We start from the raw sequence: 13,344 nt of genomic DNA, 5'->3' as shown, positions 1-13,344 counted from the left end.
AAACGAAACATCCCTGAAGTCCCAAATACTTGTCGAAGTGTGTTCTGGTGGTTGATGGTGCCCCGAGATGCCTCAAATCCATTTCATGCCCATGCTGTCAAAAACTGCAGAAATGCAGACGTAGTATGCCGTGCGTTTCTTCAAAACGCCGTGCGTTATTCCTTAAGGTTTCACGGGTACGCATGATTTCTTTCTTGACAATTTCCTTTTTGCTGTTTCCTAAGGCATTTTGCACGAAGGTTGAAGTTTGACCTGTGCAAAGGCATTTCAAAGCCAATGCATATTTGCATTGTACTTCCATGCTATGACCAAGCCTTTTCCTATGTAAGACTCATGGAAAATTTGCACTTTTGGAACCCAAGGCTCTTTGAAAGTAGAAGTTGTTTCCCCCACCGTTCCTATAAATTCAGGCCTTAAACTTCAAATTCTCATCATCCCACTCAACTCTCACCCTTCTAAAGCTCTTTCTTCCTCCTAATGGCTCTTTCGCTCGCCAGTTCGCTCAGTCCATGGCTAGCTTCAATGGAGGGTGTTGATTGGCTTAACTTTCGGGCTCATGGTCTCTATTCTATGAGGTACCTTCGCAACATCCATCTTCGCCCCGAGCTCTTGAGGGCAACCGCGAGTTTTTGGGATCCCGAGGTCCATGTGTTTCGTTTTGGCGAGCATGAGCTTTGTCCTACCGTGGAAGAGTTTCGTGCCTAACTTGGCGGCTTTGGCTCGGGAGAAGTTATCATCCCTCCGGTATGTGAGAGCATCTACAAGGTCTTGGCCGCGGTCCTTGGATTGAGTAGCGGTGCTGCCCTCTATTTGGTCAGCGATGGTCATCTCAACGTGATGCGGCTCATCGAGATGTTTTCTCCTCCCGGTGATCTTGCAGACATAACCTACCAAACTTGGTGCATGACCACCCTTTGCATGTGCCTGCTTGTAGCCTATCTTTTGGTATCCTCCGTTGGTCATGCCAGCTCGGCACTAGTCATCATTGCTGTTCATATCGAGGTTCAAAAGGATGTGATTCCCATGGTTTTGGCTGAGACATTGATGGGTTTGAACAAAGTTTGTTCTGGAGTGGTTGAGTCTTTCAGGGGAAGTCTTCTCCTCCTACAGGTTGGTTTCTCACTCAGCTTTCCTTTTTCGAGTTTTCCTCACGTTCTCATTTTACCTCAACGCTCGGTTCGGCTTTCTATGGTTTCTTACTTATTTTTCTCTTTTTTGTAGATTTGGCTTTGTGATAAGGTGAACGTGCTGACCATCTGTCCTGGCAATTGGGTGTACGAGGCTTGGTTGTTGTCCCTACGATGCTTTGAGTTTGCGGACAGACAAGTTCCTGAGTGGGTCAACTTCTTTAGGCGCCTGCGAGCTGAGACCATTTCTTGGAGGTGCTTATGGCTAGACCTTCCACCTATGATAGTGCACTTCATGGGCCCCTAGTGGGTTGTTCTTGCTAGTTTAGAGGCTTTCACTTTCTATATTCCCTATCGGATTCAGTGTCAACTTGGCCTTAGATAGGAGGCCCCTACTGAGGTTGTGGTAGATGTCCTGCCCCTCTTTTGTCACTCCATTCTTTGCAACTATCAGCGATTCTGGAGAACTCGTGAGGTGACCGATGCGCATCCTTACCCATCTGTGATGGTTCGCGGGAGCTACCGGAAGTGGCTTAGGAGGGATATTGCTGCGAGAGCCGGGGCCCAAGAAAACTGACTCAATCCTACTACCCTAATCGCAGAATATATTGTGGACCCTGTTTTCATCATGTTGCACTTTTTGCTTTCGAAAATCATGCTTAGCCTTATGTATTAGAAGTAGTTATTATAATAAAATGAGTCGTGGAGGGTTTCCCCTTCCTTGATTCCGTGCTTTGAATTCTTACAACTTGGATTTTCATTTTGATTGATTGTGACCGGGCCTCAGAGTAAGGCTACCTACGTATCCTCATGGTGAAGGAATTAGGTCATAACGTAGTTCAGGGTAAGGTCCGCTCTGGTTTTGATACTCTCCTTTTGTGCTCTAAATTTTTCCTAGTACCGCCCTTTCGGGTTTTTGGTCTAGCGAGCTCATTCATTGCATGCCTTAATTTTTTCCTAGGATACCCTTGCGGGTTTTCAACCTAGCAGGCTTTTGCTCTAACTTTTGCCTGGGTCTGCCCGCCCTTGCGATTTTCAGCCCAGCGAGCTTCTCTCAGGGATAATAGCGCTTGAGTTGATCTAGGTTGACCAAAGTTGAAAATTCGTTTCCGTCCAAGTCAATGAGTTGCGTAGCTCCTCTAGATAGGATGGTTTTAATGATGTATGGTCCGGCCCAATTTGGTCGGAACTTTCCGCGTGGATCGTAAACTGGCGCCCGAATTTCCTTTAAGACCATGTCACCCTCTGCTAAGTCCCTAGGCCTTACTTTCTTATTGAACGCACGAGCAATCCTTCTCTGATACCATTGAATATGATAGAGAGCCCTCAACCAGCGTTCGTCAAACAGTATGAGCTCTTCAAATCGATTGCTTAACCATTCTGTCTCTTGGACTTCACACTCGACCATAGTTCGAAGAGACGGAACTTCCAACTTGATGGGAAGTACAGCTTCCATACCGTAGACCAAAGAGTAAGGGGTCGCCCCTGTTGGTGTACGTACAGACGTGCGATACCCCCACAAAGCCAGCGGCAATTGCTCATGGCAATCTCTTGCAGATTGTATAGTCTTTTCCAAAATGGCTTTGATTGTTTTGTTGGCCGCGTCCATGGCTCCGTTGGTCTGCGGCCGATAGGTGGTTGACTTATGTACTTGAATCTGGAATTCATCTAAGATTTCCCTGGCTCGTCCTTTGAAATGAACCCCATTATCGGATACAAACGCCTGAGGAACCTCATACTGGTAGATGACATTTTGTTTGATAAAGTATGCGACCTAAACTACGGTTAGAGTGGTGTAAGGAGCAGCTTCCACCCATTTCATGAAGTAATCAATGGCCACCAAAATGAATTTATTACTGTTAGATGCTGCTGGCACAATCCTTCCAATGGCATCAATTCCTCACACCGAGAAAGGCCATGGTGAGGTCATTTGATGTAGTTCCGATGGTGGGACATGTGTGAGGTTGGCATGGATTTGGCATTTGTGACATCGTCGCACGTATTCTACACATTCTGTCTCCATGGCGGACCAGAAATATCCCTGCCTGAGGATCTTTTTGACAAGCATCATGCCTTTCATGTGAGGGCCATACACACCTTCATGAGTCTCCTCCATTACCCTTCTTGCCTCTGTACCATGGATGCATAACTTGTGCATGCCGCAGTGCGACCTTCGATATAGATTTCTGCCGCAGATGATGTATTGAGCTACCATCCTCTGAAGGGCGATCTTGTCTTTCTTGCTTGCCTCAATGGGGTATTCTCCTCTTTCCACGAATCTCCAAATGTAGTAATACCAAAGGTGACCATCATCGGGCTCGTCAATGGCGACATGCTGGTATACCGGTGTATCCCTTTGTTCGATTACGATTGGCCTTAGCTTCACACCAATGGGAATTTCAATCATGGATGCCAGCGTGGCCAAGGCATCCGCAAATTGATTCTTGAGCCTCGGTACATGAGTGAAGGTTACTTTGTTAAAATGAGGGATGAGATCCTCGAAATCTTGATGGTAGGGCTTTAGCTTTTCTTCTTTGACTTTCCAATCACCGTTGGCCTGTGACACTTCCAGGTTGGAATCTCTCACCACTTCTAATTTCTCTATACCAATTTTAATTGCTGCTTCCATACCCACAATGCAAGCCTCGTACTCTGCTTGATTGTTGGTAACCTCAAAGTTTAGCTTGAATGCGAGCAGAATGTGGGATCTGTCGGGTGCTATCAACAACACGCTAATTGCAAATCCTTTCTGATTGGCTGCTCCATCGAAGTACAACTTCCAAACATCTTCGGCTAGAGTCATTATGTCTTCATCGGGAAACTTAATCTTGGCATCTTCACCTCCTTTGACTGGGCAGTCAGCCAAGAATTCAGCAACAGCTCTTCCTTTTATAGACTTCTTGGTGACATACTTTAATTCAAATTCTGCTAACATCAGTAGCCATCGTGCCATCCTTCCCGTGAGAGCCGGTTTCTCAAATAAGTACTTGAGAGGGTCCATTCGAGAAATCAGCCTCACTGGGTAGGCTAGCATATAATGTCTAAATTTCTTGGAAGCCCAAACAAGTGCCCAACATGTCTGCTCTAATGGAGTATAACGCTCTTCACATCCGACCATCTTTTAACTCAGATAGTACACAGCCCTTTCAACCCCATCGTCTCCTTCCTGTGCCAACATACATCCCATGGAGGACGGAGTGACTGACAGGTATAAGATCAAAGGTTTTCCCGACACGGGAGGTGTTAACACTGGTGGATTTTGTAGGTAAGTTCGGATTACTTCAAAGGCCTTCTGGCACTTATCGTCCCATTTGAATGGCACACCTTTTTTGAGCAGGCGAAAGATTGGTTCACAGGTTGAAGTTGGCAATGAACTGACTGATAAATTGCACCTTGCCGAGAAAGCTCCTCACATCCTTTTCGGACCGTCACGGCTCCATTTCCAGAATAGCCTTGATTTTTGATGGGTCAACCTCGATACCCCGAGTGGTAATCATGAATCTGAGCATTTTTCCAGCCGTGACCCCGAACGTGCATTTGGCCAGGTTAAGGCGCATTCTGTATTTTCTGATCCTTTCGAAGAACTTTTTGAGTGCAGACAAGTGCCCTTCTTGCTCTTTGGCCTTGACGATCATGTCATCAACGTAAACCTTTACTTCCTTATGGATCATGTCGTGCAGCAAGGTCGTAGCGGCCTGCTGATAAGTAGATCCTACATTCTTTAGTCCGAAAGACATCACCCGATAGCAATAAGTTCTGTAGGTGGACAAATTCAAGTAGTGCTCTGAACAGCACTAGAATGCAACGGCTTCACGTGCTGCTTGAATGTAACCCTAATTTTGTTAATGAAACCCTTGTCCTGCAAAACAGACAAGGAGTGAGCGCACCTTTGCCTCTCGTGGCAAAGGCCCTCCGATGCCTTTGTTAGTATCACGTACTAGCAATCAAACCCTAATTATCAGTAGGAAAGCAATAAGAATGATGTATTTTGCGTACCTTTTACCTTTAGGTTTACCTCTTATTTATAGATTTGCGTATGCTTGCTGGCCAAGCATCCGTGTTGCCCTAGGATTCCTAACTCGTATAGGAATCCCAGGATATCAAGGATTCTCGTTTCCTTTATCAGTTCATTACCTTAATCCTTGTAGGACTCTTTTCCATAACAAGCCGAACATCCCATACTCGTTGGGTATCTTTCTCAGATCCTATATTCTCGGGATCTTTATCCTTTAACGGAATACCAGTGATTCTGGACCCTTCTAGAATGTTCCCTCAAATAGGACTTCTCTCTCTGTTCGGCCATCTCATGGCCGAACAGACGGCCTGGACCAGTTACTTCACGTGTTACTGGTCCTAAGGAAACAATTTGAACCATATCCTTTCTAAGGAGCTCTCCTCCTGTTCGGCTTTCTCTTGCCGAACAAGTTTCTTGAACAATGGCATCTCTTGTAATTTTCCTTGTATTTGGTCCAATAACGTCTCGTGTTACTGCACCGAGAATCGTACAACCTCTCTGGACCATTGACTTCTCATATCACTGGTCCATAATGTGTTGACCTTTTCTTTGACCGTGCTCGGGCTCGTTTTGTACCTGTTCGGGAATACCTCCCTACAATTGCTCCCCAGCTTTGCTTGTTTATATTTTACTCAGATGACGAGTAAAGCTCTTTTACCGAGCAAATTCATTTTATTTCTGCACCCTATTTCATACATTGGTGCAATGTTTCATCACGCTGCTAAGAAAAAATCATCTTTTCCTGTGGCCGTCACAGGCTTTTGCCCTGACCTTTACACGTGTCGATCATCGTATTGCTTTTTTAAATACGAACAGACGTGTTTATTGGAAAACGGAACGCTCAAAACGGCGTCTGGGGTGACGTTTCACGTACGCCACCTACTTTTAGGGTAGTTTTGGGTTTTCGTCCCATTTTTAAAAAACCCCAATTTCTCTCTTAGACTCCTTCTACAGGAAAAAAAACGGTTCAAGCTCTTCCCCGCCATTGAAGCTCTGTTCATCGTCTCAAGGACTCTTCCTTTCTGCTCTTTAGGGATTCCATCGACTATTCTCGTAAGTCATCACTTCCTTTCCCTACAACTCCATTTCTTTAGTGGATCGTTTACAATCTCGTTTTTAGGGTTTTATCGTCCCTTTTTCTTTTTACTTCAAAGAACCTCAAATACCTCTCTAGTAATGGGAAGATTTCGAAGACACTGTAATACTCCTCAAACCATGGCTAGTTTCAGATCTCGATATGGGATTCCTGACAACGTAGCTACTATTTTGGCTCCTGAGGATGCCATCCGTGAGAGTTTCGATTTCGACACCCTTCACATTCCAGTAGTAGCCGTCGTTGAAGGCAGAGTTAGGTTCCCCTTAGCCCCTCTACTCTGCCAAGTTTTAGCGTATTACAGGCTTTCGCCAATGCAGGTTTCTGCTAATTTCTTCCGAGTAGTTATGGGTATAAATACCCTAAACCAGATGTTAGGGACTTCTCTAGGCTTGTATGATATCCATCATCTATATAGCATTTCCAGAACTGGGGACGCCCTTACGTATTATTTAAAGAGTAGGGATTCTAGAAAGAAGCTCGTTCTCGAACTCCCTGACTCTGCTCGAGGGGATGATGACGACTTTCTGATCGTTACGGGCAACTTCGAACCTAGAGACGAGGACGACCAAGTGATTGGTTTTCATGCCCCTCACATATTCGGGAGCCCACGTTAGTGCTCTCCCTCAATTTCATTTGTTTTGTCCTCTTTCATAGGAAAAGCTTTTTCGTGCTTCTAATTGCTTATGCTTTGCTTTGCTTCAGCATCAAATATTAACCGTGGTTATAACATCATAACCCCACAAGTTCACGTAGCTGATATCAAACGAGCACTTGCATTCAACGGCGAAGGGACATACCTTGCAGGCCGAGCAAGAGCAGCTCAAGTACTTCTCAGCTACAAAGCTTCGTACGGTGGGTTTATTGATCGGAGAACCCGAGCAGCTGACATCCCTTCAATAGCTGGTCCTTCAAGACCAATCCCCGAACAAGAAGAGAGGCGTTCCCAGACTCCTCCAATCTCTGACGAACCTATTCCTCTCGCTGAGGAAGCTTCCAGTTCCACATCCAACTCGTCTTTCAGCGGCCGTACTCTCTCAACTTCAGAGATGAACCGGCCGATTGACCTGGGCAGCCTCCTCACCATTCCTGGTCGAGGTCGTGGTCGGGGCCAAAATGTTCAAGGTCGTGGTCGTCGCCCCCAGACTCAAACTGATGCTCCTCCTGGATTTTCCCTAGAAGAAATTGAAGCCCTTCACAGAGAAAAACGTCAACGGGTGGAAGAATCCCAAGAAAGACCCCCACCTTCTTCCTCGTCTCCTGCACCTGCATGGGCTCCCTCTTTCTCTCATGGGAACCGAGCCATCACTGCTCGGGACTCTGTTGAGACTGAAGGGACTGCACTTGCATTGTCCCAGGCTTTTCTTTTGCCTGTGGACATGCAAAAGGAAGTTGCAATGTCTCCTGACAGCCTACTGAGTTCTTTTATGTCCCATAATGCCAAGGTAAAGTTTCTTTTTGCTAACTGTAGTGTATAGAGTATTTGATATTTAGGTTTAATCATAGCTGTTTTGATCGTTCCAGGTGATGCAAAAAATGGTGGCCATGGCTCAAAAACTCAGCCAATCCGAGCCCCAACGTGCCAAACTCGTCAGTGAGAATACCAAGCTCCAACGCACTATTATTAGGCTTGAGAGGGAAAGAAACCTGGCTATTGGGACAGCGGATGGTTTAAAGGGACAGCTGAAGGGGGCAGAGGACAGTCTTGCACAAACTTTGAAGGAGCTTGAGACGACCCAGACTGAAGCCAAAGCTGCTTTTGAGAAAGGATATAACGAAGGAATCAAGGTTGCCACGGAAAGCTACACAAGCCAAATGCCTGGAATTCAGGACCAAGTTTGGGTGGCTTCCTGGACTGCTTGCCTCGCCAAAGCGGAGATTCCTGAATCATCTCCCCTTTGGACCAATATGGATTTACCAAGTGCTGCTGCTGGCTGGGAGGAAGATATTGTAGAGGAGAGGGCTGAAGAGCAGGTGGTGAATGCATCTGAGCAACCTGTTACCGAAGTGGAGCCACAGAATGACATGACCAACCCTGGCCAAAAGGAAGTCAGTGGCGGTCCTACTGAAGATGAAAATACCATAGAAGAGCTAGCTGCTCCAGTAGCTCCCACAATTACTCCTGCAGCTGTCCAAGATCTCACAGAAGACGTATAAAGTTAATCATATATGTGTTGTGACAATCTGTTTTTGCCACCTGTTTGAATACGTGGTTTTGTGATGTTAGAATACTGTGTTTAAAAACTCGTTTAGTATTTCGTACTTGACTTTGTTTTGTAAGTTTCCCGTACTTAACCGTTTGAAGTTTCACGTATTTATGCATATATTCGTATGCTTCCAAATTTGTGCATATTCTCGTATGCTGTGGACTGTTTGTGCATATTCTCGTATGCTCTATGCATGTATTCGTATGCATCGCAAGGGTTCTCGTATTTTGAATATCTCGTGGCTAACATATACTTGTTTAAAGTTTATGCATGTCTGTCCAAGTTTCTCGTACTTCAATTTCATACAAGTGTTTCTCGTACTTAGAACAATTCTCAAGTATTTCGTACTTGCGTTCTCACAAGTGTCACGTACGTTAAGTTTCACGTACTTAGAACAATTCTCAAGTATTTCGTACTTGCGTTCTCACAAGTGTTTCGTACTTGCGTTTAAGTAATTCGTACTTAAATGTTTGAAGTTCACACAAGTGTTTCGAACTTGTGTTCAAGTGTCACGTACTTAAATGGATATCCTATACCCTGCTCCCCAATACGAATGAGGGAAACCAATGTCGTAATTCGTATTTAAAACAAATACCAAGAAAACAGCAGTTTAGACTAAAAACGTAACTTCATTCATAAACTGTAAAACCCAAGAGGGCGTTACTCGTATCCTTTGTAAAAATAACAAAACTAGAACACAAGAGAGTTTTATTCGTAACTCTCACACAATCACGATGTGCATAAAGAAAAATTATATAAAAAACTTTCTCAGATTATGGACATTCCAAGGTCTTGGCACTGGGTTCCCATCCAAGTCTGCCAATCGATAAGCCCCAATGCCCGCGATTTCTGTAACTCGATATGGGCCTTCCCAATTTGCCCCTAGCTTTCCCTCATTAGCCACTTTAGTATTGCCGAGCACTTTTCGTAGCACAAGGTCTCCAACACCAAACTCTCGTGGGTGTACATTCTTGTTATAACTTTTGATGAGCTGCTCTTGGTATGAGGCCAAGTGCACCAAGGCCCGTTCTCGTCGTTCCTCGGCAAAGTCTAACTCAATCTCCAAGGCTCTGTCATTTCCTCCACTTTCAACCAAAGTGGTCCTATTGGTCGGCAGACCTATTTCTAATGGAATAACAGCCTCTGTTCCATATGCTAATGAATGGGGGGTCTCTCCCGTAGACCTCCTAGGCGTTGTTCGGTATGCCCATAGAACCAATGGCAATTCATCGGGCCATTTCCCCTTTGCTTTATCCAAACGTTTCTTAATCCCATCAAGGATTGTTTTGTTTGAAGCCTCTGCTTGTCCGTTGCTTTGAGGGTAAGCTGGAGTTGAATAATAATTTCTTATCCCATACTGGGCACAGAAAGTTTTGAATTTCTTCTGAAATTGCGACCCATTGTCTGTAATCAACGAATAAGGTACCCCAAAGCGAGTTATGATGCTTTTCCACACGAACCTTTCTATCATAGGTTCAGTGATCTTGGCCAATGGCTCAGCCTCAATCCACTTAGTGAAGTAATCTGTTGCAACTAATAGGAATTTTCGATTCCCAGTTGCCTTGTGTAGTGGACCCACTATGTCCATTCCCCACTGAGCAAACAGCCAGGGACTTGTCAGCGGCACCAGGTCTTCGGCTGGTGTTCGAATCATTGGTGAAAATTTCTGACACTTCTCACAAATTTTTACGTACACCTTAGCATCTTCTTGCATGTACGGCCACCAATACCCTTGGGTGATTGCTCGGTGGGCTATGGACCGACCACCAGCATGGCTTCCACAAGTCCCCTCGTGAATTTCGTGGAGGAACTTTTGCACCATCTCAGGATGCACACAAAGCAAGTAGGGTCCTGTAAAAGACTTCCTATATAGTTTTCCCTCTGGGGATAACCAGAATCGAGCAGATTTGGTCCTGATTTTATGTGCCTCCTTTTTGTCCAAAGGGAGTATTTCATCTCGTAAAAACTCCACTATTGGGTCCATCCAACTTGGTCCTTGGTTCACGTCCAAGACCATCTCTACACTTCTCCCAATGCTCGGCTCAGTCAGATATTCCACGGCTATTTTTCTTTTAAACTCAGATGGCACAGCTGCGGCTAAGCATGCCAATGAATCTGCATGAGCATTCTTTCCAGAACTTATCTGCTCAATATACACCCTTTCGAAGGTATCGAGCAGATCTCTGGTCACCTGTACATATGCCGCCATCTTCTCGCTCCGGGTTTCATATTGCCCGGACAGTTGATGGACTACGAGCTGTGAATCAGAATACACCCTAACTCGTTCAGCTTTTAGGGTTTTTGCACTTCTCAAACCAGCTAAGAGCGCCTCATACTCTGCCACATTATTTGATGCATTGAACCCTAGCCGAACAGATAATTCTAACATTGACCCTTCAGGGGGTAAAAGCACAACTCCAATTCCTGAACCGGTGTTGCAAGCTGACCCATCAACAAACAGCTTCCATTCCAGGGGATCTTGTTCGGCTAATGCCCGTTTCTTCGTTACAGGAGACTTTGCTTCACACTCCTTTCTCGTAGGAGGCAGAGGTGCAACCGCAGGTGAGAATTCTGCCACAAAATCTGCCAACACCTGGCCTTTGATTGCTGTGCGCGGCTGATAGTCGATGTCATATTGGCTCAACTCAACGGACCAAGTTGAGATCCTTCCCGAGAAATCTGCCTTTCGGAGCAATGATTTTAATGGGAACTCAGTGTAAACCACAACTTTATGGCTCTGGAAATAATGTGGCAATTTTCTAGTTGCTGTCCTTAGTGCTAGGACCAATTTCTCGAGGGGCAAATACCTTGTTTCGGCATCTAACAAAGTTTTGCTCACATAATAGACTGGGATTTGCTCGGATCCCTTATCTCTTAAAAGTACTGCACTTACAGCATGCTCAGAAACAGCTAAGTATAAAATTAGAGACTCACCTGTTTCTGGAGTCGAAAGAAGAGGAGGAGAGGCCAAGTATCCCTTTAGATCCTGAAAGGCTTGTTCACATTCTGCTCCCCATTCGAACCCTTCCCTTTTCTTCAACAGCTGAAAGAAAGGTCTGCACTTGTCACTTGATCGGCTAATAAATCGATTAAGAGCTGCTGCCATCCCAGTTAATCGTTGGACTTCTTTCGTTGTCCGAGGACTTTCCAGATTTTGTAAGGCCTTTATCTGGTCGGGGTTTGCCTCTATTCCCCTTAGAGTTACAAGATGGCCCAAAAACTTTCCAGAGCCGACTCCAAACGCACACTTCGAGGCGTTGAGTTTCAACTTGTATTTCCTCAAAATCTCAAAAGCTTCTCTCAAATCTGCAATATGGCCTTGCCCAGATTTACTTTTTACCACCATGTCATCTATGTAAACCTCCATAGTTTTGCCGAGCAATTTTCTGAACATGATGGTCGCCAGTCTCTGATACGTTGCCCTGCATTCTTCAATCCAAAAGGCATGACATTATAACAGTACAACCCTCGTGGTGTAATAAAAGACGTCTTCTCCTGATCTGGCCCAAACATTGCAATTTGATGGTATCCTCGATATGCATCGAGAAAACTCATCCGTCCATATCCTGCTGTTGCATCAACCAACTGGTCAATCCTTGGAAGAGGAAAACTATCCTTAGGGCACGCCTTATTTAAATCTGTGAAGTCAACACATACGCGCCATTTTCCGTTCTTTTTCTTGACGACAACAGTATTTGATAGCCACTCTGGATAATAAACTTCCCTTATTGCCTTGGCTTCCAACAAGTGATCCACTTCTTCAATTACAGCGTCAACGTGCTGTACGGCTGCCCTTCGTTTCTTTTGAATGACCGGTTTATGCTGTGGATCTATATTCAAATGATGGCAGATAACATCTGCATTCACCCCAGGCATCTCCTCTGGTGTCCAAGCAAATACATCAACATAAGTTTTCAAAAAACTAATCAGTTCGTTTTCTTCCTCTTCTGGCAGTGATTCCCCAATTAGAAAATACCTATCTGGATCAGTCTCTTTGATCAGTGTTTTCTTCAAATCCTCAACTACCCTCTCGGTTGGGTCTTTTCCAATATCCTCAATGGTCGGCAGATCCGGAATTTCCACAGTATTAACATGGTGGGCGTTATGGACTCTTTTTATGATAGATACCAAACATTGTTGAGCTATCTTTTGGTTACCTTTGATGTGCTCAATCCCATTAGACCCTGGGAACTTTACCATCTGATGGAAAGTTGAAGAGACTGCCCTTATCTTGTGCAACCATGTTCTCCCTATAATCACGTTATAGGAGGACGGTACATCCACCGCTAAGAAGTCGGTTCGTAGCACTACTGTCCCAGCCCGAACAGGCAGAGTTACCTTGCCTAACGGCCAAACTGCTCCTGCTCCAAATCCGACCAATGGAGTTACTGATTGAACCAAATCTTCTTGTGTGAGCCCCAGTTTCTTGAACGCATCATAGTATAGCACTTCGGTGCAACTCCTTGAATCCACCAAGATTCTTTCCATATCATATTCCCCAACTCGTAGGGTTATGACCAAAGCATCATTGTGAGGTACCTGGACTCCTCCCAGATCTTCATCCGTAAAAACTATGCCCTCGTTACTTGCCCTTTCGTTGCGCCCTCTTTTCTTCCCCAACTGCATTACATGTTGGTCATGTTTCACTTGTCTCTGAAGCAATCTCACCTCATTTCTCGTATAAGGTTCGGCTAATCCATGTATCATATGGATTACCCCTTTTGGAATCTGTTCGTAATCCAATTCCATTGCCTTGTCTTTATCCTTGGAATCTTCTTGGATAAATTCTTTAAGGTAACCTCGTGAGACCAAATCATCAAGATGTCGTTTAAACATCTCACAATCCTCTGTCATGTGACCCCAATCCTTATGGTAACTGCAGTGCTGATTCGTAGCACGTTT

At 44.9% G+C, this 13,344-nt stretch overlaps 1 protein-coding gene across 1 annotated transcript; it reads right to left on the bottom strand.

The window, feature by feature from the left end:
- Positions 1-1,452: 1,452 nt before the first annotated feature.
- LOC131303068 (uncharacterized) lies at positions 1,453-4,080 on the bottom strand. The gene is made up of 3 exons (XM_058329857.1): positions 3,034-4,080; positions 2,362-2,865; positions 1,453-1,719 (listed from the first exon to the last, which is right to left on the bottom strand). Exons 1-3 carry the CDS (start codon positions 4,078-4,080, stop codon positions 1,453-1,455), a joined length of 1,818 nt encoding a protein of 605 aa, XP_058185840.1.
- Between the last annotated feature and the right edge of the window lie 9,264 nt (positions 4,081-13,344).

This window comes from Rhododendron vialii, chromosome 10a (assembly GCF_030253575.1).
Source record: "Rhododendron vialii isolate Sample 1 chromosome 10a, ASM3025357v1".
NCBI lineage: Eukaryota > Viridiplantae > Streptophyta > Magnoliopsida > Ericales > Ericaceae > Rhododendron > Rhododendron vialii.
This window is presented reverse-complemented; position numbering and strand designations above follow the sequence as displayed.

Excerpts from the sequence above, each read along its gene's own strand:
- LOC131303068 (XM_058329857.1), bottom strand. The coding sequence starts at position 4,080 with ATGGCACGATGGCTACTGATGTTAGCAGAATTTGAATTAAAGTATGTC. Across the intron at positions 2,866-3,033 it reads CCTCACCATGGCCTTTCTCG|TATGAGGTTCCTCAGGCGTT; the intron begins GTGTGAGGAATT and ends GTCATCTACCAG. Across the intron at positions 1,720-2,361 it reads ACTTAGCAGAGGGTGACATG|GGTAGTAGGATTGAGTCAGT; the intron begins GTCTTAAAGGAA and ends TTCTGCGATTAG.